The 12,820-nt window shown below is 37.4% G+C and overlaps 2 protein-coding genes across 2 annotated transcripts in view; one reads left to right on the top strand and one right to left on the bottom strand.

Moving 5' to 3' along the window:
* LOC107723565 (kelch-like protein 38) overlaps window positions 1–3,626 on the bottom strand; it is a 17,076-nt gene extending 13,450 nt beyond the window's left edge. Inside the window, exon 1 of the mRNA XM_016532259.1 lies at window positions 3,616–3,626. The gene's annotated coding sequence lies outside the window, so the exon portion shown is untranslated. The remainder of the gene's footprint in view (window positions 1–3,615) is intronic.
* A 2,381-nt stretch (window positions 3,627–6,007) lies between these two features.
* Window positions 6,008–8,394, top strand: LOC107723393 (protein FAM84B-like). Its single transcript, XM_016531974.1, has one exon. The coding sequence runs from the start codon at window positions 6,319–6,321 to the stop codon at window positions 7,312–7,314; it is 996 nt and encodes a 331-aa protein (XP_016387460.1). The 5' UTR covers window positions 6,008–6,318; the 3' UTR covers window positions 7,315–8,394.
* The last annotated feature ends 4,426 nt before the right edge of the window (window positions 8,395–12,820 follow it).

Here is a 12,820-nt window from a genome sequence, read left to right as displayed (position 1 = left end):
GCTTTTTGAATGTAGAGATGCAGCAAGCGTATATTCTTGCTCTTATTTTGTAATATGAGTATTGGAGGGCTTTTATTTTGGTATTCAACATCAGACAGTTACGGACTGTGTGTTGGGAAAAAATCGCGTTCGCTGGAAGAGGAGCACTGCATTCAGATCAGTTCTCTGACAGTTTTACCGTAATAGGCAGTTTATGCGCGACCCTCGAAATAAGGTGGCGGCTAGATTGACCGTGCTTTTCGACTTGGCGGCTGGCTTGACCGCAGTTTTTTTTACTGATATGGCCTGGAGAGAATGTTCTACTTTCAAAAGTGGCAAAAGTTCTAATCACCATCACCGAACAGCAAATACAAAAATTTCTTCTTTGAAATTCAGAGCAAACAAACCAGCTGTAATGTACTCAACAGTCTGGTATTGGTATTTTACAGTGTTTACAAATGCAAGAAAGAGCACATCTAAGAAAACTCACAACATGATATTGTCTACAGCAGTGCTTCCCAACCGGGGTGCCGGAGAGCAGGGGTGCCGTGTAAAAAAATCCTTATTTTAAATATGTTTAAATTGCTAAAATGTTCATAAAAGCAGCTATTATATAATATCCATTTCTGATGTCGCCAATAATTAGAGATGCACTGAAATGCTGCCGAAAATTAGTCCACCGCTCAGGATTCACTTTCACGTGGTGTGACGCTCTGCGTATTATCCCGCTCTACGCGTGTGTGTGCTCTGCTCAGTCGGTCACGGCCCATGTGACTGCTCCACTCATATACCGTTCATGCTCATCGGAACAGCAAAGTCCACTCAAAAATCAAGCTGACAGGAAACATCTATGTAGTACAGTATTGTTTCTGTTTGCAATAGCCCTACTGTGCTGTAACAAGGTGTGGTAAATGGGCAACTCTGGTAACGCAGCCCTCTCATTCATTGATCTGTTAACCGTTATGCTCCCGTGTCCTCTGATAGTAATAGCTTTCTAGGATTAAACATTATTTGGATATGAGTGAGCAAAACTTTGTTTAATTACCATTATAACTAGCTATCTCACAATGTTTACATATGAATAAAAGCCTACATTAAAATCTGTCATATAAATTGGTCTTTTCATTAGAAATTAGCCTACTGATTGACACCATTGATAGACACATTTTTTTTTAATAATATTAAAAATATCTGTATGACAGTGTATTCTGCAGTTCTTCCCTGCTGTACCGAATATCTATACTTTTCAAAGTATCATATCGAAGTTAGAAAGTCAAATATTGTGACAAAATTTATTTTGTAGGGTGCCACAAATTTGTTAACATTTCCAAAGGGTGCCGCGACTAATGTTTATAAAAAGTTTATAAAAAGATAACTAAATCAAATAATTGTTCCCAAAATGAAATAATTGCTTTTCACATTGTCATTATACTAATACAAATAAATTATATGGAAAATAATTATAAAACGAACAAATTATGGGAAAAAAGAAAGAAAAAAATACAATTAATGTTGAATTCAATTGAATTCTGACCAGAATGAAATATTATTGTTAAATTTAGTGAATGTAAACATAAAAATAATTAACGCTGACAGCCCTGAAAAAATACATTTTAAAACTAACTAAATAAATAATTAAATTCAAGTTTATTTGTATAGCGCTTTTCACGATACAAATCGTGGCAAAGCAACTTTACAGAAAATTACGTTTCTACAATATATTTAGTATATATTGTAGAAACTTATATAGTTTCTACAATATAACTTATATAGTCCCCCCCCCACTTGCGGACCCAAGTTTGAAAACCCCTAGTCCACAGAACACTACTTTAGGCCTGCTGGCATATTTGTGAGATGAGTGCTATATTTTGGTTAAAATGTCATGCTCCTCTAGAGGTCAGTGCAGTTCAAACGATACTTGAATTTACTGGAATAAAATAAGTCCTTATACTCATTACTCATGCTGGGTATTATGAATAGAAAAATAAATGTTTCACTGCACTCAATATTATTGATCACTAAACTACCTAAAAGTGGTTTCATGATTTTTGCAGCAAACTCACATTGTACTATAGGACAACACAGCTATTTATCCATTAAAGAAAAACAAATATCAAAGTAACTGTGGGAAAACGGAAGAATTTACAGATAACAGAGTTGCATTCAATACCATTAACATACCTTTGTCATTTTCACCTCACTTTTTTGTCACCTGACGATCTTCTCGGCCTTCTTTTCATTTCTCTCTCTGCAGTCAGTCCAGGCTTCTGGTACGCTTCATCGTGACACAAACAGACACACACCGTGCACCTTCAGCAATAATACACCTTTGATGGAAGGCAGTTGCCTTTGGAAACCTAGAGAGAGAAAGAGGGGTCTTAAGGGGCTTACTATTAGCTGCTTAAAATTCTTCTGATGTAAGTGCATAGCCACTGGAAACAAAAACATCAATGCATTCCCACCAGAGTGGCACTTTCACCCTATTTTGTTTACTCTTGGTGGTGTTGTGTTCCAGACGTCTTTTTTTTTAACAGTTGAGGAAACTAAATAATGAGTTCTTTCACTGAGCGAGTCAGTGTGAAGGCAACACTGTTTATCTTTGTATCTTCAACGGTGGCAGACAGCTTCATACAGTGTCACAGGCATACTGACACAAGGTGCCTTGGCATTCAAAATGGCCAGAGTACAGGCTCTCGGGGTGAGAGAAACTTAAAAAAAAAAAAGTATTTTTGTAGAGTCAAAACACTCAGAGGAATTCCTGTGGTTGTGTCAGGTCAATACCGAAATGTCAGGTAGTTGAAATTCCTTTGTTTACTCACCAGGATAGATATGCGGGGTGTGTGGATCTTTATAACATATGAGGTTTCAGTGAAAATGTCACTCTGAGGAATGATCGCTGAATCATAAATTGATAATCATAAAGTTTTTGGCACATAGTGGTTCTTTATTGGCATTGATGGTTTCATGAAGAAACTTTAACATCCATAGAACCCTTCTATCGCACAAAAGGTTCTTTACACTTTTAAAAATAAAGTTTTTTTTTTTTTTTTTAAATCTAAAGAACCTTTTGTACAACTCAAAGGTTCCATGGATGTTAAAGCTTCTTGATGGAACCAGATGCCAATAAAGAACCTTTATTAGTGCAAAAAGGTTCTTTAGATTATTAAAATGTTATTATTAAAATGTTCTTTACACTTTAAAAAATGGTACTTTTAAGAACTGCTCACTGAAAGGTTCTACGGAGAAACCAGAATGGTTCTTCAATGTCATTGCTGTAAAAAAATTTTTTATGGAACCTTTATTTTTAAGAACCAACACCGAACTGACTGGAGGTGAATAATGACACTATATCGTCTTGTTAGAGAATTTGGATTTGTTTCATATTTGAAGAAGTTTGCATAATTGATTCTGTAATTTTCCTGTTTAATACTGTAAAGCTGATTTGAAACAATCTGTATTGTATAAAGCACCATATAAATAAAGGTGACTTGACAAGATTGCACATCATTTAAACTTTAAGCACATTATGCTAATGAGATTTAATATTAATACTTAATGGGGGAGCAGGTGTGTCTGGTCTGAAGGTACTCTCAGGAGGCTGTAGGATTTGTTTTGATGTGGTGATGGGAGATGGACGCTCAGTTTGCAACTGGTGTAACTGGTGATATGCCTCATGGCGACAGTCAGACATCCCCACACTGGAGTAAGCAAATACACGGCAGACTCACTGGCCAGCTGTTACGTTAGGTAATTAAGAGCTGAGGCATGCTTCTGGGTATGAGAAGCCCATGCACTGGGGGTGATGGACTGACAGCCAGAGGCTAGCTGTTTGGCAATCCACAGCACAAGACTAAACATTGCAGTGGTTTACCGACCCACGTGCCCCAGACTGGATACCACAAGCTGAAGTACCTCCAGGGAGATGCCTCTGAAGATGCTGCCACTGTATTTAATGTGAAGGACACAGTATTGGATTTTATTCAGGGTAGATGAATAAAGTAATTTGGCTGATTTACGATTTTTTATTTAATAATGTTTGCAATATATATTTAATTGATTTATTTTTATTTAATTGTTTTTAAAGATAGGTTTAATGTCTATAATAATGTGATAAATAATGACTAATGCAATCAGACTCACTGGCCAGCTGTTACGTTAGGTAATTAAGAGCTGAGGCATGCTTCTGGGTATGAGAAGCCCATGCACTGGGGGTGATGGACTGACAGCCAGAGGCTAGCTGTTTGGCAATCCACAGCACAAGACTAAACATTGCAGTGGTTTACCGACCCACGTGCCCCAGACTGGATACCACAAGCTGAAGTACCTCCAGGGAGATGCCTCTGAAGATGCTGCCACTGTATTTAATGTGAAGGACACAGTATTGGACTTTATTCAGGGTAGATGAATAAAGTAATTTGGCTGATTTACGATTTTTTTATTTAATAATGTTTGCAATATATATTTAATTGATTTATTTTTATTTAATTGTTTTTAAATATAGGTTTAATGTCTATAATAATGTGATAAATAATGACTTTCTAATGCAATCGAAAAGGTGTTGCTGTAATTACAGTACCTCTTCATGAACTAATTCTTGTGGTTACCAAAGGTGACACATTTACCATTGTTCAGTGATTTCCCCCCCCCAGATGAAATAGAGTAATTTCAATAGGAATCTGCTCGACCTGGAATTTCACTTGAACACAAATTAGTCACACTGACCAACAAAAAGCTGCTTGGTTTGAATGCGACTTCTGTGTGAGCTTCTGTGTAGCTTTATTTTAAACATTACTACAATATTAATTGCAGAAGTTTCACTAATGTTTCCAGGTGTGGTTGAATCATAATGTGGTTGAATCAAAAAAGCTGTGCTTTTTTATTTGGAGGCCTTCCAAGCCTTAATTGTACAATTGAATACTACACGCATCCTGTGTATAATAATTAAAAAGATTTTAAAGAACTGATTTGTAGCATATCTGTACTCTGTAGTACTGCATCATTATGATGCCTGAAAATGTCAGCATGTTTGAGTTCAAAGTTCAGGTATGTCACATGAGACTCTAAGTCATACAATCTGGTTGACTGGCACCCACTCTTGAATTTATGCAGGCATACATATACTATAAAATATTAGCATCTGGTCAGAAAGGTAATCTTTAAAGGGACCATGATCTGCCTTTTTAATTATTATTTTGTACTGTCCTCTGAGTCCCCCCTCATCATCGTTTGAAAAGGTGTGACGGCTTGTAGACTCTGAAGTAAACGTCCACTGCTATGACTGGCTAACAGTTTTGTATGTTTGACAGCCTACATCCTTCATAGATGTATGAAGGATCTATGTGAAAACGCATAAATACTCAGTAACTTACATATCAAATTATCTGTAATAACAGACAAAGCAATAGTGACCACGTAATAAAAACAGTTACTTACACTTGTGTTTTGCGACATTACTGTCAGATCCAATATTTTTGGCACAGCATTGTCATTAAAAATAAAGTTCATCCACTGATCACTCTTTCCTAATGTTGGGATCAGAAGGAAGGCAGTGCAAATACTTAGTTTTTCCACAATTTGGCACTGCACAGCATCTTGTCTTCGGGGCCATCTTTATTGTTTGGTTTCTGCGTAGACCTGCGTTTGCTGCTCTCATTATTTACACTACATGCACGAATCGGTGGGCGGGGCTAAACAGGCTGTGATGTAGAAGCAGGCATTGATCTTCTGCGGAGGCAGTGCTTATAGCCACACTATTATGTCATAAAGTGGCACATTCCACAACCTGTCGTTTTGGCAGATTGACTTCAATATAAGCTGTTTTTAGACTAACAAGAAAGTTTTGCGTTCTGAAACGTACAGGATGTTTTTTATAGTAAAATATGTCAAAAGATAAAGGGAATGTTATTTCTCAGTTCATGACCCCTTTAAACTGTAGACTCTGTATGAATTTAGCTCAATGAGCTGAAGAACCAACATAATTCTGCTTCCAGTCTAAATGTGTACTGTCTCTTTAACTGACCGTTGCCTTGAGTAAACATTACTGTGCGCACTACTATTTCACACAGAGCGCTGTTGCTGCCTCTGCGACTACCAGAACTTCAAAGAGCCGTGGACGCCATCCATTACTTGGTAAGAGAGGAAGTAACTCATCAAAAGTGCAATTCTTTACTGGAGACTTTAACCGCAGGACTCCCCGTTCACCGCTGTGTCTGATGGGCTTCCCCTGTCTGCGACTCACACCAGGAAGTGAGTGAGCAGGTGAGACGCACCTGTTCAGAACGCAGACTGAAACTCTGATGGCATAATATCTTATGGCTGGCAAACAGGTCGGATAGCTGTATGATATGCCAAAACGCACATCACGCAATTATTCCAAACAGCAATTCGCCGATAAAAAGAAGACATGGACTTAGACCTGAACTGGGCTCCAGAGCCGGATTACGTGTTGCGCTTTTGAAATCTCCCCTCCGCGACCTATACAGGTGGGACGCGAAACTGTTAACACGAGTTTCGGACACTGTTATGGGGAATCAAGTGGAGAAATTTACCCATTTAAATTACAATGAATTACCCACGACTGACCCTAATGGGTTCGACCTAGAGGACGACACTCCACGGATCGGCGTGTCTTATATTTTCTCTGCTGATGACAACGAGCAGGAGGACAACATCGATGAGACCGAAACGGAAGGTGTTAAACATTACGACTGCCGAAATGAATTAGAATGCGCGGTATATTATCGCGACGAGTGCATATACGACAGGAATAGCAGGTTCGGTGAAGTGGGAACCCTGTCGTGGGAGAACTTAGCGAATAAATGCAAACCCGGTGACCTGGTGGAGTTTGTGGCTATCGGTCAGTACCCGCACTGGGCCGTTTGTGTTGATGACCAACAGGTGGTTCATTTGCATAGAAACGAGATTAAATGCGACTTTCTTTTCGATGCCAGTCAAGGTAAAAGGGGCAGAATTGTGAACGACCTGTATAAGTTTCGCGCGCTGAGCCCTGATGTTGTGGTGCAGAATGCCATGGAGCAAGTGGGGATGAAAGAGCGAGACATTTGCTGGAAGAACTCTGAATGCTTCGCTGCCTGGTGCAGGTTTGGCAAACGCGAATTTAAAATTGGAGGCGAGATACGAATCGGGAAGCAACCGTACAAGATGAAACTGCAGCTGTCGGAGAAGAAAAGTCACGTTTTGGACTTTCAAAGTTTAGAGGATTTGATCATGGAAAATAGGAGAAACGATCAAATGGGAAGGGAAGCCGTTATTCAGGAACTGGAGAATCGTTTAAATTGCACAGAAGACACGGAGAATGATTACAATTGTAACTGATGGATCAAAGAGGGAGGTTCTCTAGTGGCCAAACAGCCTCATCGTGGCTTTGTTTGTAATCACCTCAAGCACAGGGGCAGTGTTGCAATTTTAATCAGTTTCTCAAGAGAGTTTTCTGTCAGCAGCACTTTTATAAATTGGACAACTTCATCTTGTTTGCAATGATAATCCTGGTGTTTTTGTAATAAGGATTTGATCTTAACCTCACTTTGCTGTATTCACATCCAAGGGAACGTTTTATGAAAGCCTTTCCATATCACCTTCTAATGATCATAGTATTTTCTTTTGAGGACTGGCAAAGTATGTATTACCATGACACATTATTTCAATAGAGTCTGAGTATTTTTACTTAAGTACTGTTTTGTTCTTCAGCATTGGATTGTGATATAATCAATATGACATTTTGTTGTTTAGCTTCAGTTGTCTCATCAAGTACTGTATAAACCTGCAGCCTATATTTTTTTGCTACTGAACTTACTACTGACAGTAAGTAAGACTCAAATGTTATTCATGCATGCAGAGAAGATATTTTCATTCAGCGTTCAATTCAGATCAACTCTTCTGTTTGGTTTGATTGATGGAATTGGTATATATATATATATATATATATATATATTTCCAGTCTGTTGTTAGTGATTGAGCTTTTTCTGTCCGGAGCTGACTCCTGATTCCATCATATTTATTTCATGCACATCCAAACATTTCATGATGAAAAACACCCCTAAGGGAAAAAGTAAACATTCATTTATGAATATTAATGAAATTACTTAAGTAATAAGAAAGAGTTTAAAATGTTCAGAGGAAAGGATTTCTTTATATACACAAGTATATATAAGTATATTTTGTTTTCCCTGATGTTCATTTGTTTCCCAATGATGCCACATAATAAAGTCATACACAGCATTGTACTAGGAGAGTTAGTATGAGAAAACTGAAGACTGACCATTAAGTTTTGAGTAAGCTGAAACTAATCATTTTTATAATCTCTTTTCTGATTTTTATGTTCATAAAGCATATATTTGCCTTTTGTGTTGTTTTTGTTGTGCCCCTAGGGATTTAATATAAATCTGTTCAATAGGGAGAAAAGGGGCCATAGCAAGAGAGAAAATGTGGTCTCTGAGTTTCTGATGTGTGTTTTGTTTCATGATACCAGACTTGAGATCCCCCCGTTGGTATCTGTGAGATAATGTTGCCTAAAGAAGGCCAAAGAAGAGAGGATTTGTACAGATCTGCTGGAGAAGTTGACTGCTCTGGAAATATAACTGCTGCTTTTTGAAGTGTTTGAAACAAGTCTTAATTAGATTTAAGTCTCAATTTAAACTAATTTCTCATCTAATTTAAGATACCGGCTGATTGCACTCAGATTTAAGCTTAAAGGGGTCATATGATGCGATTTCATTTTTTCCTTTCTGCCGGACACGGTATGTGAGGGGCGTAACATTTCCGTCTCATGCTTGAGGTATTCGGCCAATCACAACGCACGGGATAGTTGGCCAATCAGAGCACACCTCGCTTTTTAGACCGATGAGCTTTGTAAAAATCGAGGCGTTTCAAAAAGGCGGGGCATAGAGGAGAAACAATAATGTACAGTATGTGGAAAATAATGTGTTTTTTTAACTTTAAACCGCATAAACACATTTCATTACACCAAATACACAAAATAATGTTCTTTTTAGCAGCATCATATGACCCCTTTAATTTAAGCCAATGTTAATCAAATAATGTTGCTGGTTTAGACAAATAATTAAGCTGTGATCTTAATCAGTTATTACTTTACGTGTAACTCAACGGCACAAAAATGCCTTTAAGAGATCCCCCACAGGTCACACAAAGAAACTCAACTAAAAAATAGCTATTTTAAAAGAGTATTTGCAGCTACCAATGATTGACATTCATCCCCAAATCCTTTTTGCCACATAAAGCTGTCCTTTGCTTTACAGTATATCAAACACAGCATTGGGACACACTGCTGTCTTGTGTGCAAAGATTTTATGGACTATGACGGAAATACTTAGACAACATGTAAACAAACTGCCCTTCCTGTTCAATAGGGAGAGGTTTTCTGAGCACGGCAGGAACAGGATGTGAAATGATATTGTACAACTGATTACCCCTTCAGACTGAGCTGACATTACTTCAAGGAATCGTTCACCCAAAAATGAAAATTTGCTGAAAATGTACTCACCCTCAGGCCACCCAAGATGATGAGTTTGTTTCTTCATTGGAACAGATTTGGAGAAATTTAGCATTGCATCACTTGCTCAACAATGGTTCCTCTGAAGTGAATGGGTACCGTCAGAATGAAAGTCCAAACAGCTGATAAAAACATCCCAATAATCCACAATTAATCCACATGACTCCAGTGAAACAAAAAAAATTTGAGTTTGTAATATACAAATCCACTATTAAACTTAAAACCGTTGTTTCCAGCTAAAATATGAGTCCTCTATACATAATATTGCTTTCACTATTGAAAACATCATTTAGCCTGAATCAGGACAGAAATATTCACAGATCAACAAACGTTTACAAGCAAAAACAGTCCTAAACAGATTTAAACAAATATGTTGGTTTGATATGAGAGGACAAAAGGGGATTAACTTCTCTTTTCTCTAGATTGTGAAGCGTTATTATGGTTTATTGACTTATGGTTTGTGGTTTACTATGACGGTTTAAATTTTTCCAAATCTATTCCAATGAAGAAACAAACTCGTCTACATCTTGGATGGTCTAAGGGCGAGTACATTTTCAGGAAATGTTCATTTTAGGTGGGTGAACTATTTCTTTCAGATAAAATGTTTGGTATAAATGTTCTTTGGCCATCATGCACTTTAATTTAGTACCATTTATATTTATTATATTTAGTAGTAAGTTACATTTGCATTTAGCTGTCAGAACAAGTCTAAATCTTTTTAATCCTTTCTCTTTGCCAGGGCTTGTTGGGTTAGTCAGACTGTGGCTCTGACTCTCATACCACCCCTCACTTCCGTGGAAATGTTGAGACTGTTTACATTCGAAGTTCTGGTGATAGTAAAACATGCCTGAATAATTCAACAACAGCAAGAAAAATGATCTAAACAGCTTTGGTATTAAGATCTCCTCTCAAATGTGATAAGTGGAGATACTTAAAACCACATAACAAAGTACAATTATTTACAGCTCTTTGATTTGATAACTATCAATTCCCTTCATATACTGATCCAATTTTAATTTGCTGCTCATCCTCTGAAGTTCAAATGGATAATGTGAATTTAAATCGCCGTATAAAATAAAAAGATCCATTTCAATAACATTATGCTAATTTGGTTAAAATGCCCCTTTCATGGAGAAAAGGCTAATGAAGAGGAATAATAAGCTGTATTGTCCTGATGATTTTATGCCATCTATAATTCCATTACTGATGAGGGTTTGAACTCTCTTGTTTGCAGCTGGGATATGACAGGTGTCCTTCAGGTTCACCTGACTGAAATAACTATAATCCTGCACTAAGAATTTTATTTAGAATTAATACACTATTAAAACTGTGCAATGACCAGTTGTATGAAATTCAAAACACAATAAATGTGTGTGTGTGTGTAACACACACACACAAGCTGTGACACAAGCAGGTGTGCACAGCGGTATAAATAAAATTTGCTGGGCTAGCAACCAATGCAAATGGCATTTTTCTTGGAAATAACCTTGGGCTTGGTCTGTTTTCCCGAAATACAAATAAAAAAAATGCAGCACTGCATAACAATGGACCAGTGGTTAGGATATCTATTATTATCCTAACCATTGAGACACTATTAGTAAGATTCTATTATTTCAGTAAAATTTGTATGCCATTTGAATGCGAATCAATCATTTGGATTTAACATGATGTTTGTTGTGGTGGTCAGTAACTTAATACATTTCAGTTTCACATGATGGTAATATTTCTCAGCAAATGTTAAAACAGCAGTCACTCTTAGGTCTAAATAAGTATTTCATTTCCAGGGAAGGAGATTATTCCAGTGCAACAAAGCTACATCTCCCAGCTGTGCAGCGTGTTATTGCAATTTATTGTGAGACTAATTACATGGGATCATTACACTCCCAACAGCAATCAGAACTCTCTCCCAAAAGTAAAAGACAGATTAAAATCTTTATACATTCAGTAGCATGGTAAAGGAAATGGAAAGAACTATTCGTACTTAGCCGTTTGACACTGGTAAGGAATTATGAGAGATGGTATGATGGAAAGAAATGTATCAAGAATAGGTCTGAAGTCTATTAACTAAAACTTAGACAAAGCAGGCTTGACTTTTAGGAGAAATAAAAATAAATAAATAAAATCTGACCTTCAGGTTTTGGTTCACATGGTTTACAAAATGGTCTTTTGCCTCAGTACAAATGAGGATAGCTTGACTTTTATCTGCTTAGGTTGTGTACAATAAGAGGAACAAGAGGAAGTACAACACCCTTCCTCGTATCCTTGTGAGAATTCTTTAGGCAATTGTTGGGAATAGACAGGAAAATTCAGGGACACAGAAGAGGTCGTGCCATTAAGCCTTACGTAAAAGAAATGGGATTTTTAAATATGTAATGAGCCTTTGTATTGATTTATCTTAATGTTATTTACATAATTGAAATGCTTACATGTTTAAGTGAACATTTAATACTGTACAAGCTGTACAGGCCCACATGAAAAATGGATAGTGAAAGGCAGGCATTAATCAGGTCAACTCCCTAAGAAACATATCATCATTTCATCATTAAAAAAACAAACAGATATATTACCTGAAGACACTGATTTCATTATTTGTAATGAACAGAACCAAGGCTCCTCCTTTATTCCAGCGAGCAGAACATTCTGTTCCAGGAAACATCTTATCAGAAGAGCTGTACAGCTTCCAGGATTTCCTTGGCTGAAGAACACTTCAGGCTATTGCATCGTACCAGTCAAAACCACTCTCTCAAGAACATTCTGCCATAGTGCATCTGGAGTGCTTATAAAGTCGAGGCCAAAACTTTTTCATAATGTGTTCTACGAATACTTTAACTTTAACTTATAAAAATACAACACAGGCCTAAGACTTGAAGAAGGAACATGAAGGCGGCCATATTTCTGGGATTGACACCATGCTGAGTTATGACAAAACCTCAGCTATTCATTCATGACATGATATCATGGCCTGCTGCACAAGCATCAGATGAAGTTTTAAATCCGTCCATTGCTTTTTTTCCACTGCATCTGACACTCATCCTTCCCTTTTGTGTCATATCCTGAATCTTCTCTAATCCCATATTTGCCAGAGCACAGCCACCCATTCAGCTCCCTGTTCTTCTTGTCTGGCTGATTTGTAGCCAGGCACTGGTGAGCCATTGATGTGCCCACATGATGCAGAGCAACAGAGGGGGTGAATGACGCTCATTATGACTAGCTCTTAATAACCTCTAATATGAAGGAGGGTGCTGGGTGCTCCATCCAGTGTGCTGAAGAACCTCAGTTCAAATAGTATACAGCAAAAAAAAAAAAAAAAAA

This window comes from Sinocyclocheilus rhinocerous, unplaced genomic scaffold (assembly GCF_001515625.1).
Source record: "Sinocyclocheilus rhinocerous isolate Xijiao unplaced genomic scaffold, SAMN03320098_v1.1 scaffold241, whole genome shotgun sequence".
NCBI classification, from domain to species: Eukaryota; Metazoa; Chordata; class Actinopteri; order Cypriniformes; family Cyprinidae; genus Sinocyclocheilus; species Sinocyclocheilus rhinocerous.
Note: the sequence above shows the minus strand (reverse complement) of the source record. Positions and strands in the feature narration are given on the sequence as shown.

Excerpts from the sequence above, each read along its gene's own strand:
- LOC107723393 (XM_016531974.1), top strand. The coding sequence starts at position 6,319 with ATGATATGCCAAAACGCACATCACGCAATTATTCCAAACAGCAATTCG.